Source organism: Lactuca serriola, chromosome 6 (assembly GCF_051521515.1).
Source record: "Lactuca serriola cultivar US96UC23 chromosome 6, Lser_US96UC23_V15, whole genome shotgun sequence".
In the NCBI taxonomy this organism is placed as follows: Eukaryota; Viridiplantae; Streptophyta; class Magnoliopsida; order Asterales; family Asteraceae; genus Lactuca; species Lactuca serriola.
This window is the reverse complement of record NC_136413.1, coordinates 38,676,903-38,697,976: the sequence shown is the minus strand read 5'-3', so window position 1 is coordinate 38,697,976 and position 21,074 is coordinate 38,676,903. Positions and strand designations below refer to the sequence as shown.

Genomic DNA, 21,074 nt, shown 5'->3' with positions numbered 1-21,074 from the left:
ATGGCTGGAAGTTCAATACATTTTTGGGATGATGACTTTGTGCTTATAGGTACATTATGGCTGGAAGTTCAATAGATTTTTGGGATGATGACTTTGTGCTTATAGGTACACTGAAATGTTCACTATGAGCCTTATTTGTATGCATTGTTTTATGTGATATATATATATATATATATATATATATATATATATATATATATATATATATATATATATATATGCAAACGGGACGAGGGTTACATCCTATGCCCCCAAAATTCATCCGTTCCCCCGTCCCCGAAATCTCCAACCTTCCCGCCCCGCCCCCGAATTCCTGGATTACCCCGTCCTTGTTTATCCCGCCCCGATGATTTTGGATTGTCTTTTTTTGCGCTAAAAGTTCTTTTTTGGGCTAAACGAAACTATTTTTTGGATAAAAAAATAGTTATTTATAACAAAATTTTACATGTTAAAAACAAAAATATTATACTAAAAACTTAAAATCATGATTTTTGCTAATTTTAACAGCTCAAAATTATTATTATATTTATATAAATAATGTAGCCATTAAAAAAAAACATTTAAATTGTTTTGTTCTTATTTGGATGCCTATATTTATAATGCCTCGAGTTTATAATGAGATAAATATAGATTTGCCCCCAACTGAGTTGCCAAACATACAGCGATCTACCTGTGCTGTTACGCAAAAAAAAGCAGTTGTACTCATTCCATGATCGATCATTGGAGTCGACGACGCTAGTTTGGTCACACTTACGTTGTTGATTCGACTTCTAATTCACTCGATCTTCCGCTCTGTATCCCCATGGACGGACTTCGTAAACAGCAGGTTTTCTGATATGTGCAATTCCCGAATTTGTTTGACCACAATTCATGATAATTTAATACCTAGGGCGATGTTACCATGTATTTATTTCAATTTAAAATCAATATAAGAATTTCCTGTGTGATTTTGTATCATAATTTGGCTTAATTGATGAATTAGTTGGTGGTTGAGTGGATTGAACATCTTAGAATTACTTTCTGAACGCTGTTTGGGTTGGATTTAGGTGTCGCTGCGTGGTTCGAGTGCGAAAGAGATCACTAGGGACGCCTTACTTGAAAAGGTTACGCAAGAGAGGGAATTTCGCAATTACATGCGTCGAGCTTCCGCAGCTTCACTTTTTATTCAGGTTTTTATACTTCCTTCCAAAATAAGAGCTACATGCTGTCTTTGAGGATTGAACTTGTTACTTTACTGATTGAAATTAATTGAATTTTTTACTTTCGAGAAGAATCTGATGGCTTCTCCATTATACCCAAGAACTAAACAATTGGTAAAGTGAATGACTTGTCAAATATTGTGTAGAGGGTTTGGAGACGCTATGCTTCAACAAAGATGGCAGCTGCAAATCTTCGAGAAGAGTGGCAGGAGATGCTTAATAGTCATCCAGTTCCTATGAGCAGAGCTTGGATTTCCAACAACCTATTGAAACCTTTTCTTTTCTTCATTACAACTTTAGCAACTGGACGTCAAAAGTTTGAAGATAGAGATGTAGAATGTATGCAGATCTGCTTCAAAATTCTTTTGGAGAGCATAAATTCCAGTGGTATGCTATGCTTTTTCTCTACTTAAACATCAGATTCTTAAACGCATTATAGCACACTTTTTGTGTCTACCACTTTTTATCATTTCTATGATTTTAAATACTTTTGAACTGATTCACAAATCCTTAATTCAAGCTTTCGTTTTAAAGATCCACAGAGAAACTTCTGCTCCCTTGCCACATCTAGCATTGAAGAGAGAAGAACATGGACATATCAAGCAAAGAAGTTGATTTCCTTATGTCTACTCATTCTTTCAGAATGTGATTACTCATATCAAGGGGGACACCAATACATTGCTCTTACATCTATGGCAATGCGGTTTGTTGTTAGCTTGACTGATCTGAAAGGATGGAAAACTCTTGATGATGTCACTCTTCAAGAAGCACATACATCAGTGAAAGATCTAGTATCATACATGTGCAGTGAGAAAAGTCGGCTTTACATTTCCATCAGAAGATACATTAGTAGATTGGAAGTTCCTCTTTCTTCAACTGCTGGACACACACATACACATACACATACACATACAGATGACAGATTCTTGATTACTGCAAGTGCAATCACTTTAGCACTGAGACCCTTCAATAGTGGCAACATGAATATGAAAGAAAATGGTCTCCAAGATTTGCAGTTTGCTGTTGAGCAATATTGTGTGCTTCTGCTCACAATTCCTTGGTTTACACAACGTCTGCCAGCTGTACTCTTATCTGCTATAAAGCATAAATCCATCTTGTCACCTTGCTTCATGCAAATATTGGTAATCCTTGTAAACTTACATACTTTAGCACAACTTTTTCTTCATCAATAATACTGCATTCATTTATTTAATACATAAAGCATGAGAGAAGCTGATCAACCTTTGGCAGGTGATGGCAGATATCAAAAGAGAGAGTTTTAGATGAGATTTCAAAGTTGAATAATTTGGAACAGAGTTCAACTCCGAATGTGTTGCCTCCTGTTGGTTGGACACTTGCAAACATTATTTCTCTTGCAACAGGTGTAGACAACAATTCCAAAGATTCTGGAAGATTCACTCAAGATCTAGACTTTTCATCTTACCTTCATGTTGTCATCATTCTTGCTGAAAATTTATTAACTTGGTTCGAGGGAGTCGAATGGAATCAGAATCAGAATCAGAATCAGAATCAGTCACTTCAATCCAACATGTCATACAAAGATCTACTCAACCCCGTTTGTCAACAATGGCATTTAATGAAGTTATTGACTTTGGAAAATGATTCATATGAATTGACAGATGTTGCATATTATTATTCCTGTATGCTAAGAATATTCACAATCCTCAATCCAGTTGTTGGATCAATGCCTATTCTCAATATGCTCTCATTCACCCCTGGATTTCTTTCAAATCTCTGGGAATCACTCGAAAACTCCTTCTTCCCTAAATCAAAATCCACCCCTGATGCTAACTTCAACATTACTGAAGACTCAAGGGATAGAAATAGAATCTCCAAGAAAAAGAAAAAAGGATTATCCAAAAATGGAAGCACTAAATGGGCCAATGTGTTAAACAAAATCACTGGAAAATCCCAAGGAGATATAGACAACACAGAGTCTGTTAACAACATTATCACTCAAATTGATGACTCTTCTGATGTATGGGATATTGAGCCTTTTAGAAAAGGTCCTGAAGGCTTAACAACTGATTCTTCTCATTTACTCCATCTTTTCTCTGCTGTTTATGCACACCTTTTGCTTGTTCTTGATGACATAGAATTCTATGAAAAACAGGTAATCCTAATCCTAATACTAAATTACTAATATACCCTTCTCTTATGTTACTTTGTATTTATGAATTTGGTGTTTGTGTAGGTTCCATTTACACTAGAGCAACAGAGAAGAATCGCATCAATGCTGAATACATTAGTGTATAACACTTTGTCTTACAACATTACATGGAATAATCGTCCATTAATGGATGCTTCTGTTAGATGTCTACATTTGTTATATGAAAGAGATTGTAGACACGAGTTTTGTCCCCATGAACTTTGGCTTTCTCCAGCTAAAAAAAATCGTCCACCAATTGCAGTTGCTGCAAGAACTCATGAAGTTCTTCTATCAACCAATCTAAGATCATCTGATGATTCATTCCCCATTTCAAGTATGCACTCTGTTATCACCACAACCCCACATGTTTTTCCATTTGAAGAAAGGTATAATCGAGTAATTTGAAGTTGATATGATCATATGAATATGATTAACAATGTTTGATTGTTTGGATATTAGAGTTGAGATGTTTAGAGAACTGATTGGAATGGATAAAGTTTCTAGAAGAATGGCTGGTGAAATCATAGGACCTGGCCCACAAGCTGTTGAGGTAGTAATCAGGCGTAGTCATATTGTTGAAGATGGATTCCAACAATTGAATTCTCTTGGGTCAAGATTAAAGTCAAGCATACACGTGTCATTTGTTAGTGAATGTGGTCTACCTGAAGCTGGATTAGATTATGGTGGTTTATCAAAAGAGTTTCTAACAGACATAGCAAAAGCTGCTTTTGCTCCTGAGTTAGTTTGCTGACATGGAATTTTTTTTTTTTTATAAACCTTAACAAACTTTATTAAATCATTATTTTTTTTTTGTTAAAGTTATGGATTATTCAGCCAGACATCAACTTCAGACAGACTTCTGATTCCAAATTCGGTTGCAAGATCCATGGATAATGGCATACAAATGATTGAATTTGTTGGAAGAGTTGTTGGAAAAGCACTTTATGAAGGAATATTACTAGATTATTCTTTCTCCCATGTTTTTGTTCAAAAGCTTTTAGGTCGTTACAGCTTTATTGATGAGCTGTCAGCTTTGGATCCTGAACTTTACAAGAATCTTATGTATGTCAAGGTAAAGAATCTATTTTAAAAAATCCGGGGAAGGGTAAAATCGTAAATAACTTATTATAATTCGTTCTTGTTTTCTTCTTGATATATTATTGCAGCATTATGATGGTGATGTGAAGGATCTGTGTCTAGATTTTACAGTTACTGAAGAGTTACCTGGAAAACGACATGTTGTAGAGCTGAAAGCCAGGGGTAAAGACGTCATTGTCACAAATGATAATAAGTTGCAGTATATATATGCTATGGCAGATTATAAACTTAACCGACAGGTAAAATGACCTTTTTACCCTTCCATTCCGAAAAAAAAAAAAAAACAAATTTCACTATAAGATATTTGATGCTGCTGATTATTTTACAGGTATTGCCACTTTCAAATGCGTTTTATAGAGGATTGACAGATCTTATATCCCCATCTTGGTTGAAATTGTTTAATGCCAGTGAATTTAATCAGGTATTAAGTATTTGCTTAAATTGATTTGTCTTAATTTTTTTTTAATTAAATCAACTAAAGTTTTTAATATTTAAAAAAAAAAAAAAAGCTTCTTTCTGGTGGGAACCATGACATTGATGTTGATGATTTGAGGAATAACACACGGTACACTGGTGGTTACACTGAAGGAAGTCGGACAGTTAAGCTCTTTTGGGAGGTATGCGTAAATTACATTTCTGGTCCCTGTAGTTTTAAATAATTTTCTGGATTTATTACATTTTTGGTCCTTTCACTTTTTTTATTTGCAAGAAGGAAATAAGCAAGTAAGCAACACACTTTTGGTTCCTATAGTTTTAATTTTCCGGAATTACATTTTTGGTCCCTGTAGTTTTTAGTTTCCATGATTTACATTTATGGTCCCTGTAGTTTTAATTTTCCGGAATTATGACATTTTTGGTCCCTGTAGTTTTTTATTTACATAAATTACATTTCTGGCCATGTAGTTTTAAATTTCCGGAATTTCACTTTTGCTCCTTGCACTTTTTAATTAATAAGAAGGAAATAAGCAACAGACACTTTTGGTTCCTATAGTTTTAATTTTCCGGAATTACATTTTTGGTCCCTGTAGTTTTTAGTTTCCATGATTTACATTTATGGTCCCTATAGTTTTAATTTTCCGAAATTACAACTTTTGATTCGTGTAGTTTTTAATTTGCATAAACTACATATTTGGCCCTGTAGTTTTAAATTTCCGAAATTACACTTTTGGTACGTGTTCTTTTTAATTTGCAAGAAGGAAATAAGCAACAGACACTTTGGTCCCTGTAGTTTTAATTATCCGGAATTACATTTTCGGTCCCTGAAGTTTTTGGTTTGCATGAATTACATCTCCAGTCCCTGTAATTTTAATTTTCCGAAATTATACTTTTGGTCCATGTAGTTTTTAATTTGCAAGAAATGAGCGACTTACACTTTTAGTCTCTATAGTTTGCAATGCTCTGCACTCTAGGTCCAGGTTTTGGTATTTTTTTTTTACAAGAACACTTAATTACAGTTTGGGCCCCTGTGATTTTTATAATTACTTATTATTTGTTGTTATAAATATGTCATCTCTCTTTCAAATTACACAAGTAATCTTACATACCAACATTTTATATTATTTTATTCATTCAAGTCACCACTAGTTTTTATTATTGGTAAAGAAATGTAAGTACATTGCTACTAGGGGTAAAAAAGTAAATTGCATTGTTATTTTTTGTGTTATTAATGACATTTTTACTTGAGTCAGGTAATAAGAGAATTTGAGCCAAAAGAAAGGTGTCTGTTAATGAAATTTGTGACAAGTTGTTCTCGGGCTCCATTGCTTGGGTTTAAACACTTGCAGCCAAGTTTTACAATCCACAAGGTATATTTTTTAATAAAATTATAATCTTTTATTAATTAATTATGAATATGAACTTTTATTTTTAATAAGAGAAAGATTTTAATTAATATAGGTTGCATGTGATTTACCACTTTGGGCATCATTTGGAGGACAAGATGTTGATCGTCTTCCATCAGCTTCAACATGCTATAATACTCTCAAGGTATTTTAAAAATAAAATATTTTTATTTTATTAAGGTGATGATAATATTTTTAATTTAATTTAATAATATGCAGCTTCCAACTTACAAAAGATCAAGCACATTAAGAACAAAGCTACTATATGCCATTAATTCCAATGCAGGATTTGAACTTTCATAAATCACTTAAACAGTGTGTGCATTACTTAGGTAAGCCTCTATATACATTTTTTTTTTTTTTTGCATATTTCATGAATATGATTTATAACATGTTTCTTTATTTTTTATTTTTAAATTTCTAGATAGGATTACTTGATGGATAGTAAGTCAAGGGGATGATGTATGTGATTCACTTATAAATTATTGATGTAAAGTTTATCCAACATGTTAAAGGTTTGTGTATGATGTATATGAATTAAAATTGTATTTTGTAGTATGATTGGTGATTTTATACGAGTGCCTAGGGGATTTTAGTGTCACATGTCAATGTCATTTTTGGTGTAATTGGAATTTATGAGTGTCAATGAGATTTAGATAATCCACAATTTTTGTTATTTGATCAAACTTAAACGAAATGGTATTGAATTTAACCATTTATTTACTTCTAAATTCGTCGTGTTGTTTAATGACACTACATAGATTGGTTCTCTCCATGGATTATTTCCAAGTTTTCAGTGGAATATATATTATTTAATAAATTGTAATCAATAGATTCACTTTGAAAAGTACTAGAGGTCCATTAAAAAAAATGTAGTGGAAGATGTTCAATGCAGTTTGAGTATGGGACTAGATGTCTTATTGACTTTGATATTGATATGCCTAAGAGACTGAGTTTGATTCACTCAGCAATTATCAAACAAAATTGATTCAATCAACAACTATCAAAAACAATTTAAAATAATTGATTCAATAAGCAACTGTCAAACAACTATTGAACTTTTTTTTAAATTATATTTAATGTTGATGTCCTATATTGACGACTTTAATCTCATTTTTTGTTTCTATCTCCAAGAAAAATGTTGGATATTGATATTAGGTTTGATTTGTAAAAAAAAAAAAAAAAAAAAAAAAAAAAAAAAAAAACCTTATTTATGTTAAATCAGTCTAAATTTAAGATAGTCAGTCATAATTAAAAAAAAAAAAGAAATTGTTTCGGGACCTTGGTATACGAAAGATGTTTTTATTACCATTCTAGAAAATTTTGATAACTTGTTGGCAAAATGCAAATTTTCCTCAACATTGGTGTTACTAATAATTTGGGATGAACATCGGTTTGGAAGCAAACCGAGAACCAAAAAACAGGAAACCGATATAGTAAGCAATTGAGAACCGAAAATCGAACTGAATATCTTGGTTCCAGTTCTGATTCGGTTCCTGTTTTTTTTTTTTTTTTTTTTGAAACAAAATTGTGATTGTCAATGGGAGATAATATTATATTTTAGTAATATTTACAAAAATGTTTGCATTTATTATAAAACAATCTTAAATAGAAAGTGTCAAATTTATTGTGACACTTGGTACTTTATAATAAATTCAAAGTTTGAGGGTTGAACATAAAACTAATATTTAATGTTATTAGATTGTTTCATTAGTGATGCCAATTCCTTGGTAGTTGTTACATGAAACTTTGTTAATTTTCAACTTTAATACGTTGACACGGAATAATATTGTATTAAAAATGATATGATCGCTAATCAAATATATTAAGTAATTAAGTATGTTTTTTCAAGCTTAATAATACCGTTTTGGCATTTTTTTTTCAATGGACAAGGCTGTCTATTTTTTTTTACGCTTGTTTATTTAAGTAGTGCTCAACATGCATATTCTTTATTGTTTTCACATATTTATATGATATCTTCACCAAAGTTCTTTCTTGATTTTGCTGACTTGTTATAAAAGTTATGTGTAGGCGATTAGGATACATCTTCTTTTTATTTAATTGATTTAACCAACAAGTCAACAACAACAGTGGTCTAGTATCATACAAATGGGGTTAGAAGAGATAAGATGGTTGCCCGTCTCTATCATTAGATAGAGACTGTTTTCGTAGAAGACATTCGATAAAGGGCTAACGGCGCAGCTTGTTGTCCGTTTGCTTTCCATCGATATGTATTGACCTATATGTTTATAACTCAAATTTAAATTTTATTTAAATAAATAAATAAAACGAGATAAAATGTAATAATAATAATATTATAAACTGTATTTCTCTGCATACTATCCATACATATAAAACATTACCCGACTTTGATCTCTGCTTAACAGATCCCTACATATCAAATACTATAAATATTCGTAGGGGATAAGGTGGGTTTGTTTATATATTTAGTGAGAAATTAAATCATTCTACATTTTGTTTTTATTTTTCTTCCTATATATTTAAAATGATGACAAGTGTACAAATCTAACATTCCAATCAAATTTAAAGACATTTGTCTCCATCTAAAGTAGACAGGAGAATAGTAGGAATAAAAAAAATAGAAAGATATTTAATTTCTCATATTTAACACATTTAATCTCTTATGTAATTTGTTTATATTTTTTCTATATATTAGATTTAATAGTTTGGAAAAGAAACTTCTGAACCTTAAGAGTAAATGGTGAAGACAATGCTCACATCCGTTTTTCTAACATGTCACGGGCTTAACACTGTGGTCATGGGAAACAACCCCCCCCCCCCCCCCCCCCGGGTCCGTTGCGAGCCAATTCGTTACCCTTCGTTGCCTCTATAACGTTTCATAACGCGTAGAATAGTCCATTTTTTGACCGTTGGCGAACGGTTAATATGTAAAAAAATAAATAATAAATAACTTTTTTTTATTTTACATATAAATACACATACAAACATATTTTTAACCACACAATCTTTTCTCATCTTCATTCTATTTTCAATTTAAAAAAAAAACCCACTTTTCCTTTCAACCAAATATGGAGCGAAAGTCGAACACGCCGCCTTTAAACACAAACACATCCATCCCGATGGGTTTCACACAATACAGAAGTTATATAAACATGCTCAACTCAAACTCACTCCCAATGCAGTTTCCTACATCCCCTTACATGCAGCAAAACCCAAATCTTCAACATAACCCTTTTAGTGCTTTCACTTCCATGCAACTAAATCACCACCCACACAACTAAATCACCACCCACACAACTACCACCAGAAATTGTTCCTGAAAGACAAGCGGGAGGCAGTCGGAAAGGAAAAGGGAAAGGGAAAGGGAATGTAGTCGCAGATACGGAAGAAGATCCTCCACTATGGTGGACACCGGAGGAGGAGTATGCTTTGGCGGTGCCGTGGTGCGAGACTTCAAAGAATCCAACCGTAGGAAATGATATGCGAAGAGTTGGGTTTTGGGAAGTCATGCTCGGCAAATTTCACACGCTTATGAAGAAACAACCATATCACAATATCGATATGCTTAGTAGCAAGTGGACTCCGAGCAGTCATCGGTGCACCAAGATTAACGGGATTTTCATGAGATTAGAATTTCAAAGGCAAATTGGTGCGAAATGATTTTGATGTTTACAAAGCCGCAAGGGAACAATATCAAGTGGAAATGGTGCGCTTTAAAGTTTGAAAAAATATGGGAGATTGTTAGACTAGATCCAAAATGGAAAGACGCTAATATCGGGGAAGGCACAATCAAAGAGGTCTCACAATTCTAGTTCATTTGATGTTTCCGATGCACGAACGAACATCGACCTCAACGCCGACACGGATGATATCCCCGAAGACATTGAAGAGACCCCCCCCCCCTTCCCACGTCTACCGATCGGACACGACAAAGTGAAACGTGCCCTACGTCGCGCGGACGAAATTGATAGAAGGGCACAAGAGTTGGCGGAAATGAAAGCAAAATTCGACCAACACAATCCGATCGCCCAACAAAATGTTGATGTGCAACGTGAGCACTTGAAGTTTCTTCCTAAACAAGCGGAGAAATATCAAATTGCGAAAGATTTAGCAATTCTCCAGACTGGCAAAACAATAAACAAATATGGTAACGCGGGAAGCGCTAGTGCTCTGAAAGATGAATGAGAAAATCGAAAGACAATATGTGGATGACTAGTTGATCCTGTTTTAGTTTTTAGGACAATTGTTTTTTTTTTTTTTGGTGTGTAATGCTTTTTTTACGAAAAGAAAGTAAAAAAAAATGATACATGGAAAGTTAAAAATGTTATAACAAGTTGTCAATTTCTTCAATTTGGTGTTATAATACCATTTTGACATGACATATTAGGGACGCCTTTTTTTGGATGTGATAACACCCCTTAACTACTTGTTCACACCTATTAATCTAATCAAATTATTTATAATATAATATCATAATGATATATAACTGATTTTGAAATCATTTATTAAAATTTTGAAAAACTAACTTCTATCTGTTTCTATAATTAATGTTTTCAAATATTATTTTATTAATTTCCTTTTGAACAATAATTTCGTAACATTGCTTCAATTCTTACAGATTTCTTATATACTAATTTCATAGGTATACTAAAAAGAAAAAAAAAATGTCTAATTGTATAAATCACCTTTCACAACATAGTAAAAAATTAATTAAATCATCAAAATAAACATCAATTTTGCAGATGACATCTGTGAAATTACAAGCTATGTGCAAAACGATGACGTTATATATTTGATTATTCCCCAAAGAAGGCCAACATACTAAAACGAAAAATATAATGGTTATATGTCGAAGGAATGAAAAGAACAAGATAATGGTTGTATGTGGGATTAAATAATGAGGTGCCATTGTGGCATAGTTTTAATCTAAAAAAAAATGTGAATGTTATAGGACAGTTGTGGTAGGGTTCTATTTCAAGTCTTTTGGTCCCATGGATCTCTAAAACATAAACAACATAAATAAATAAATAAATAAGTTTAAAATCAAATAAAAAGCTTAAGTATGTTTGTCAAATTATTGTATAGAAACATTCAAAGTGAGGGTTTAAGTTGAAACTAATATGTGATGTTATTGGGTTGGCTCGTGAGTAATGAGTAATTTCAACTTTAATATGTTAACACGGTATAATATTGTATTAAATGATATATTGCTACTTGCTAGTCAAATATATAAGTAATTAAGTATAAGTATGTTTGTTCAAACTTAATAATTGATATTTTGGCCTTTTTATTCAGTCGTTAAGGACAAGGTTGTATTTTTTATGTTTGTTGTTTAGTTAAGAGAGGCATTAATCATGCCCGACATGCATCGTTTCTTTATTGTTTTCAAATTTTTATATGATATCTTGACAACTTTTTCCTGATTTTCCTGGCTTATTGCTAAAGTTATGGGTAGATGATTACGATAGATCTCTTATTTATTTAAGTCGTTCAATATGTTATTTTTTGGGCTGTGTATTAGACTTAATAGTTTGGAAATGAAACTTATTTGCAAACATTTATTAGAGTTTAGAAAAATTAACTTCCGTATGTTTTAATGTTTTTGAAAATCATTATATTAAATTCTTTTTGAATGATAATTTGTTAATCTTAATTTTAAGTATGAGTTTTTTACCAAAATAACATTAAATGTGAGTTATTTACTAAAATGACCAAGAAGAATAGACTTTCAGGTATTTAAAACTAAACACTTAGCAACTTCATGATTACACTTTTTTTTTTAACATAGGACAAATGTTTTAACACTCCGTTTTAGAATGATTGACATGTTATTTATTATTATTTTTTTTTTTTCGTAAGCACTAGGTATATCACCAACCTGTAATGGAGTTTTCATCTACGAATAAAGTTGATAAACATATTATGACAAAGTTTGTATTTTAGCAAGCACGACAAATATTACAATTCAATCGTATGAAAATCATAAATGACATGACTTTTTTTTTAAACAACTGAAAGATTATATTAACACATTAACAAAAGCTAATGAAAAAAAAAAAGGTTACAAAAGATTAGACATAATAGGGCTTTGTAACCACGACACCCAGCTAGAGCTAAAATTGAGCTTCTTATTCCTATACACAAACCAAGAGAATGGTTGGTGATTTGTTATCATCAATGTTATTTAAGTGTAATAGGGATTACTTTTGTTGACTAAAAATGATCTTGATAAATATTAAACAAGTAAGGAAGGTGTGGAGTAGACACTTGTTTAAGTTTGATCAAGTATTAAAGTATACTGTCATTTAGGGGCGAAGCCCCTGAACGAACGGGGGTCCGGGGGCAGCGCCCCTGGGAGCGGGGTCCAAGGGGCAGAGCCCCTGGCTTTGAATTTTTGACCCGGTTTTGACTTTGAATTAAGCTTTATATAAAACCCGGATTTATGACAGTTTTTACTGTTGAGAAAAACTGTTACATGACAATTTTGACAGTTTTTCGGATAAGGCAGGTTTATAACCAATTTTAGTCACTTTTCTGGTACTCACAAAATTACACCATCTCAATCTCTTTTTCTTTTCTCTCTGATTTTATCTGAGTCTTAACGAATTGAGGATTTGGAAGTACCACCCAAATACTTCGATTTGAAAGTGATTATCACGATTCTCAGATTTCCAAGTGCCACTAAACCATATTTCTAACAAGAACGAGTGCAAGTCCAAAACCACATTGTCATAATAATAGCTTCTAACGCCATACATTTTATATTCGATAACTAGAATGTATCAATCCAAGTTACCATGTCCTCCACATCTACAAAAATCACAAGTAAATCATACCATATTCATGTGAAAGCCCACAAAACCGAAGCCATTTGACAAGTGATAAAAATGTGGGAATCGGTTCCAAGTTGGTAAAAGCCTTTACCCGAGATAAGCTAGCTAGATAATTCATTTGAGAAGTTTTGGAAATGGTTTGAGTTCCAATGGATCATCTAAGAAAAAGTCTAATTTTTCTTTAGAATTAGAGAGTTACATAATCCGTGTAAGATAATCCTTGACTATTTACTCAGTCATGGGTTGTAATGCCCTACAAGGTGAAAAACGTGAGTTTTGATACTTAAAGTTAATGTACTTTGGGTTGTTTGCTTCCAAACCTTTCTAATTAACCTTGTGAATACATTAAGACTATCATCTTTGATTATTATATTAACCTAACTTATTTCCTTCATAGTCTAGTGCTTAAGATTACTTAATGCTTCAAGAGCTTGACGAAGCACACATGAAGATATCAAACTCTCAAATCAAGTCATAAACTTTATTTAATTTAATGGATTCATCTAGGTTGTTACTTAATGAGTTCCATTCATGTTAAGACCTTAACAACATGTTTGAACATCTACTTAACATTCACTTCGGTTATTGATCAATAATTTTCCAAGCTAATATGAGAGATTCAAATCATTAAAATCATTGTTTATTAAAATGCTCATACTTTCTTCCAAGTGGTATTTCCATCAGCCTTGCATCTAGATTTCATTTTATATATTCAAATGATGAATTTAAACTAGGTCATTGATATATAATGGGATTTGAAACTACTTAAACATAATCAATTGCAAATCTAGGTTCAAATTCCTCACTCTAAATCATGAGACTCTAACATTGATTTAACACTTCAATCAATATCAAATAAGGTTGTTATACTTGAGTTATGATTAATCTAGTTAAATTTGAATTCAAAGACATAATACTAACTAGATAAGCTATCACTTCTTTAGATTAAGCTTAATTTTTCATTTTATCCCAATTATTCCCATATCTAGGGTTTGTGAACTCCAAATTCTTCATGTCGTCAAATCAAACAATAACGAAGAACATTGTTGCTAGATTAGAACATACATAATATTTGCAACTTTGGAACACATAGCAATCCATAATTTAACCTAGAATCTCGAATTTGAGAATAACCTAAGCCCTAGGCTAATAAAATGGAGAGTATAACTTGAGATTTATCTCTTAAAAACCTCCAATGTTAAGTTAAACAACTAATCTTCAAATTACACTTCAAACTTGCTTTAATTATGCTTCCATCATCAAAAACTCTCTCTCTCTCTCTCTCTCTCTCTCTCTATATATATATATATATATATATATATATATATATATATATATATATATATATATATATATATATATATAATCGTTTCAAGTAAAATGTAAAGGGGAAATTAAAAGTGAATGATCTCGACTTTGTTCCTTTAACCCTTCTTAACCTTTCATTGTTTGACTACCAAAAGACTTGGAATTTGACTAGTAGTTATTTATTTACATTATAAGTCATTCTCTATCTAGTTATTAACAAACATGGTCCTATGATGGTTTTCAACAAGTTAAATAAGGAGTAAGCTTAGACGACGCGGTACGGGTCCAACGAGAAGCAACGGGGGGTGAGATGGCACCCCTCAATGGCGTTATGACACGGGGAACACCGCCCCCTACTCGTTGTTGCTCGTCAAGAGTGGATCTCGTGGCCATAGCGACTTGATGCAACGAGCAAATTTAAAACGTTTAATAACGTTTAAATTGCAACGGTTATTAAAAAAAATTAACTATTAAAAAAAACATTTATATCCTATAAATACCTACAATTTTATAAAAAAAATTCACACATTTTCTCTTCTCCTCTCTACATATTATCAATTATCTTCAAAAAAAATATGGATCCTTTCGACTCGTCCGATGATTCAGATGACGATATTTTTTTTAGGATGATGTATCATTATTACACTACCGACCTGCTACAACCAGACCCAGCCCCGCTACTAACAAGACGTGCGATGTTAAACAGAAATCATGAGGAAGGACACGAACATCTCTATCGCGATTACTTTGCGAATAATTGTGTATACGGGGCGAAGGACTTCAAAAGAAGATTTCGTTTGAGTAGGGATGTGTTCTTACGAATCGCCAACGCCTTGGAAAGCCGGTATCGCTTCTTTACTATACTTTTATACAAAATAAATAAAAATATGCTACATGTTTCTTTAATTTTACAACATATGCAATATATTTTTAAACTGTAGTTTATTTATGTTTAAGTACGAATTTTTTCAATTAAGATATGATGCTAGAGGTAGACGAGGGTTTACAACGTTGCAGAATGTGTTGCGGCCATTCGTTTGATGGCTATGGGGGAGTCACCCGACACCATGGACGACTATATGAGAATGTCCGAAAGAACTACAATAGAGAGTTTGTATACATTGTCAAGGGGTGTTGTTGAAACTTTTGGAGACGTGTATTTACGGAAACCTTCCTTGCATGATTTGCAAGAATTGTATGCGGCGCATGAAGAACGCCATGGGTTTCCTGGAATGATAGGAAGCATTGATTGCACACACTGGAAATGGAAAAATTGTCCGGTAGCATGGAAAGGGCAATACGCAAGTGGTCATCACGGATCACCTTCGTTGGTGTTAGAGGCTGTCGCTTCTCAAGATTTATGGATTTGGCATGCATTTTTTGGGGTTGCAAGTACCAACAACGACGTCAATGTTCTTGATCAGTCGCCAATATTCGACGATCTTTTGAATGGAAAAGCCTCGGATGCTCCTTTCACGGTAAATGGAAACGAATACAAATATGGGTATTACCTTACAGATGGAATATATCCTCAGTATTCCACATTCGTGAAGGCATTCCGCCACCGGGTAGAAGAACGAGACAATTTTTTTAAGAGAAGACAAGAAGGAGCACGTAAGGATGTGGAACGTGCTTTTGGAGTGCTGAAGGCGAAGTGACATATAGTCGAACATGCAGCACGACCATTGGACTTAGAAACTTTACGATATATCATGTATGCATGTATCATAATGCATAACATGGTAGTAGAAGATAAAGGGAGAAATATTGCACACTATATCCCAACAGAGCCCAGACACGTTCAGTTTCAACCAGGAACAGCAAATTATTTGCATCGCGTTGTTGACATTCAGGACGCAAATAAACACAGACAACTTCGAGAGGATTTGACGGATTATATATTCTATGTTAACAATAACGATAACGAATAGCGTTGTCTATTTTTTTTGAATTTGGATGTTATTTCTTTTTTTTGTTTTTGGATATTATGTGTAATTTAGTCTTTATGTTAATTTTAATCTTTAAAAATTTTTAATTGTTTTTTATAATTTTTAAACATTATGTTTTATTTATTATTTATATTTAAAAAAATATTTGTATCAATTTAAAAAAAAATCAAAATAAATAAAAAATAAATTATAAAATGGAAAAAAAAAAGTAACAAAAAAAATGAAATAATAAAAAAAAAGAAAAATAAAAATATTTATTTTCAAAAAATTGGTGTTGCATCTTGTTGCCCATTTCTCCACTTGGTGTCATAACACCATTAGCTTAGGTGACATGTGAGGTGGCACAACTTGGTGTTGCACCTTGTTGCCCACACCCAATGCTCTTAATTTTTCATTTTTATCCGGATTATTCCCATTTCTAAAATTAGGCACCTCTTAATTATTAATTAATAAAAATCATAATTTTTTATTCTTAATTTTTAATTAAGATTATTATTCATTCAATTAATTAACTGTTTATTTGTTCTTTTTTTTCTAAATACTTTCATTAAAAAGACGAAAATTCTAATCTTAAAATATAGGTGTTACAGATAACATAATGATACTTGTTGTTTCAACCTCAACCTAACATTTTTGTTCTTAATCAACTCGAACTACTTTATTTCCTTCAATTATGAATCGTATATCCTTCATTTCCTCGTGAAAAACATATCTTTATATCTTTGTAGACTTAGTTCAACGTCCATCCTGCAAAATATATAATACGTAATTTTAGTTTATTTCAAATTCAGTTCTGTAATCGACCAATTATGATTCAACCTTACAAAAAAACTTGTCAAATCCAAAAATAAAATATTTTCGAACATGCAAAGCCAAGCCGACACATATTAAATGAAATTCCACTAATAACGATATACTTATAGAGATTACGATTAAAAAAAAAAAAAAAAAAAAAAAAGCTAACACGTTACAAATAAAAATCAAATGATTTCATACTTAAGCCATATCACTAATACCTTATTCAAACTAATACATTATTCAAAGACACAAGACGACAAACATCATAAAGTTAACACAAACACCACATAAATATCTACAAACAACAACGAAATGTTTTTAGTAAAATCGTCAAATTGTATCCAACCTACCACTGAAAAACAGTTGACTTTTGGTCAAACCTTCAACGCATTAAAAGCTGGAATGCTTCATTATCTGTTTCAATTTCATACTCATATCCAAGCTCATTTGCAACACCCCGAAACTCATTTAATTCACTTGAACAAACTTGAATCCCAACCAAAACATTCGCCCCCATTTCTCCCTTTTCACATATTAAAAAAAAAAAAAAAATTAGAATCACCATTCACCACACCAACATCAAAACTCAAAAGGGCAAAATCGGAATAAAAATATATTTTATCAAACCTGTGCTCGGTAATGAAACAAGCTAATATTCCATCGCGGACTAAACCCATGCAAAAATTTCATCAATGCCCCTGGCCTCTCCGGAAATACAAACCGACATAGTAGCTCATTTTCAACATTCGTTCTCCCTCCCATCTGGAAATCAAGGGTATTTTAGTCTTTTTTTTTCATTTATAAAAACTCAAACAATCAGATAAAAAAATAAAGTATGTTGCTATTATTAGGTATTACCAGATGGCGTAAATGATCCTTAACCATGTCATTATTTGTAAATTCCATAGTTTTTAATTCATATGATTCCATTCTCTCCACCATTGCTTGAAGCTCAAACTTTGTATGTAGCCCCACACTATATAACAATCATATGTCAAAATATAAATTTAAATTTTTCTCAAATTAAAAAAAAAAAAAAAAATCTTTAACCTGTATAGAACTAAAGCTTGTTTCTCTCCAGCATCATATCGATACTTGAACTCAGTAATATTCATCGACCCTATCTGCCACCACAAATTTTTTTTTAATAAAAAAAAAAAAAGAAACAATATTTCGTTATTTCGTTATTTAGTTATTAGTTAATTACCAGTTCACAAAACTGTTTGAAGCTTCCGGGTTCTTCCGGAAGGAAAGTTGCAAGAACAGCCTCCCGTTGCCTACCAACATTTGCAAGCTCTGTCACCAACCTTAATCTATCAAAATTCATGTTGGCCCCACTTGTTATTGCAACAACATTAATATCTTTAAGGTTATAATATTTGCAATATGCTTCAGCTCCAGCAAGTGCAAGAGCCCCTGCTGGTTCTAGAATACTCCTTTTCTCCTCAAACATATCCTACATCACAAATTTTTAAAAAAATTCAAAAACATTAAAAAGATCATAAACTTCTAATTGTGGTATGAAATTCAAAGATACTGACTTTTATGGATGCACAAATGGCATCACGGGTGACAAGAACAACTCCATCTATTAACTCTCTGCATAAACGAAAAGTTTCTACACCAACTTCTTTAACAGCAACACCATCTGCAAAACCTCCAACTTGGTCAAGCATTATGCGTTGACCATGGTGTAATGATAACGCCATTGCGTTTGCATCAGCTGGCTCTACACCAATGATTCGTACCTATTAAAAAGATTTCAGAGAATGAGAATTTTTTTTCATTTGTATGAGATTTAGGGTTTTGGTTTTACCTCTGGTGAAACTCTTTTCACATACGCGGCTATACCTGCAATTAAACCGCCACCACCTACAGGGACAAAAATGGCGTGAATTGGACCTTGCATTTGTCTCACAATCTCCATTCCTACAGTTCCTTGGCCCATTATGATATCTGGATGGTCAAAAGGGGGGATGAAGGTTCTTTTTTCGTTTTTGCCTCTTTTTTTCGCGTATGCTTGTGCTTCATCGTATGAATCGCCTTCAAGAACAACTGTTGCGCCTAATCTTTTGACAGATTCCCACTAAATGGAGCATTCGACAATGGTGGAATCAGTAGGGATTAGAAGGTGAAAACAATATGAAGAAAGAAAACAGAGAAGAAAATGGAACCTTGATTCGAGGTGTGGTTACTGGCATTACAATCACTGCATCACAGCCTAGTGTTTTCGCTGCTAATGCAACTCCTTGAGCATGATTTCCTGCTGATGAACAGATGACTCCTTGTGATAATTGTTCTTTTGGGAGTTTTGCCATCATGTTATATGCTCCACGAAGCTTGAATGAGAAAACCTGAAGCATAAATCACAAATCATCAATTCAGTATGCTAAACTAGAAACTTTCAATATGAACAGATGAATAGCATAAATAAGAAATGTTTGTGAAAGTTTATTATGACTAATTTGAATTGAAATATGTGCGAAATCGTGTTTAGATGTGTGCTTACAGGTTGAAGATCTTCTCGTTTAAGCCAGATGTTGACACCCAATCGTTCTGAAAGCTTAGGGGCGAGCGATAACGGAGATTCAATTGCAACGTCGTAAACTCGATTCGAAGACAAAATATTCGTCAAATACTCCATTTCACTCAAAGCACCATTACCTTCCTCCACCTTATGGTCCGGAACAGCGCCCAACAGGCCTGATTCGTACTGCAATGAAGACGGAGACACTCGAAGCAACGGCGGTGGTTGTTCTCGGGTCCGCAACACCGCAGTCGTTGACCTCGCCTCCTTTGTTAACAAATCGATATCCGCCTTTGATTTGGACATGGTGGCGGAGACGGAAGGTCTCCTTCTCCTGGTCGTGTTAACATTTTGCAATATGACGCCATTGGTGGGGATTTTGACGTAAGGAGTGAAACACAAGGCTTCCATTTGAGCTCTGGTTAGGTTTCCGGTGGCGGAATGCGGTGGTGTTGGCAGTGGAGACGAAGTCGGAGGCGGGGGAAGAAAAAGCTGATGGTTTCGACTTTCGACGCACCGAATGGACACCGAGGGTTCCTGGATTTTGTAAAGGGGACATGTGGGTGATGGTGGAGCCAATAAGATGTTGACACGTGAGATGGCTGTTGAAAGACGACTAGCCGCCGGTGTTTTCTTTATGTTTCACGAACTTATTAAATTTAAAGTTTGTCATGAAGTGTGGGCTAGCCTAAGTAATTAATGGGCTAAACGAGGCCCACATTCTAATCATGATATTAAAAATCAAGATTTTATATGATTAGTAAAGAATAATTTAGATTGTGACTTTGAGTTTCTTGTTCTCTTACTTATCATTCTTCCTTTTGTATATTGAATATAGTTTTAAAAAAAAAATTAAACAAAAGTATTGAATAACTATATGCACTCAAGTTTAAATTAATGGTTCAAAGCTTATTTGTCCGAAAAAATAACATATATTTTTATAAAATCTGAAAACACAAACCCTAAAACTAAAAGACTGATATCAAAATTTCAAAACATGATTATATTGGACGTGTTCGACAAAATTAGTTGATAGCGGGTAGCTTGTAGTTTGTAAACGTTACATGAAGTAGCATTTTGATTTGGAGCGTTTTATTTAAACTAAATGTTAGAAGCTTGTAGTGCCAAAAAAGGTTTTCTGTTCAAAACGGAGCGTTTTGTCAAATGCTAGAAGCTAAAAGTTCTCAAACGCTCTGTGCCGAACACGCCCATAATCCAATATACTTTATTTAGAAAGTTTAATTTAATTTTATGTTCATATATTTTAATAGATAGTTAAATTAAAGATGTATTCACATATTTATAAAGGAATCTTCATAAAAATGTATAAAACAAATTAAATTTAACTAGAAAAACTAATGTTAAAAGA

At 32.9% G+C, this 21,074-nt stretch overlaps 3 protein-coding genes across 4 annotated transcripts; 2 read left to right on the top strand and 1 right to left on the bottom strand.

Annotated features, from left to right (window-relative positions):
• Nucleotides 1-637: 637 nt before the first annotated feature.
• On the top strand, nucleotides 638-6,994 carry UPL7 (ubiquitin-protein ligase 7). The gene is made up of 15 exons (XM_079005812.1): nucleotides 638-826; nucleotides 1,047-1,169; nucleotides 1,346-1,586; nucleotides 1,734-2,341; nucleotides 2,461-3,333; nucleotides 3,415-3,755; nucleotides 3,829-4,107; nucleotides 4,189-4,441; nucleotides 4,536-4,706; nucleotides 4,796-4,888; nucleotides 4,977-5,084; nucleotides 6,156-6,272; nucleotides 6,364-6,453; nucleotides 6,528-6,640; nucleotides 6,733-6,994. The coding sequence occupies exons 1-14, from the start codon at nucleotides 803-805 to the stop codon at nucleotides 6,609-6,611; spliced, it is 3,405 nt and encodes a 1,134-aa protein (XP_078861938.1). The 5' UTR covers nucleotides 638-802; the 3' UTR covers nucleotides 6,612-6,640; nucleotides 6,733-6,994.
• An 8,483-nt stretch (nucleotides 6,995-15,477) lies between these two features.
• On the top strand, nucleotides 15,478-16,089 carry LOC145059664 (uncharacterized). Its single transcript, XM_079007478.1, has one exon. It carries the CDS (start codon nucleotides 15,478-15,480, stop codon nucleotides 16,087-16,089), a length of 612 nt encoding a protein of 203 aa, XP_078863604.1.
• An 833-nt stretch (nucleotides 16,090-16,922) lies between these two features.
• Nucleotides 16,923-20,243, bottom strand: LOC145057899 (threonine dehydratase 1 biosynthetic, chloroplastic-like). Of its 2 annotated transcripts, XM_079005811.1 has the most exons (10): nucleotides 19,688-20,243; nucleotides 19,353-19,532; nucleotides 18,995-19,264; nucleotides 18,720-18,926; nucleotides 18,386-18,634; nucleotides 18,229-18,302; nucleotides 18,037-18,154; nucleotides 17,806-17,940; nucleotides 17,529-17,701; nucleotides 16,923-17,127 (listed from the first exon to the last, which is right to left on the bottom strand). In XM_079005811.1, exons 1-9 carry the CDS (start codon nucleotides 20,114-20,116, stop codon nucleotides 17,561-17,563), a joined length of 1,803 nt encoding a protein of 600 aa, XP_078861937.1. In that variant the 5' UTR covers nucleotides 20,117-20,243; the 3' UTR covers nucleotides 16,923-17,127; nucleotides 17,529-17,560. The 2 variants fall into 2 exon arrangements, with proteins under 2 accessions (XP_078861937.1, XP_078861936.1); XM_079005810.1 differs by lacking the exon at nucleotides 16,923-17,127 and having other exon boundaries at nucleotides 17,355-17,701.
• Nucleotides 20,244-21,074: the final 831 nt, after the last annotated feature.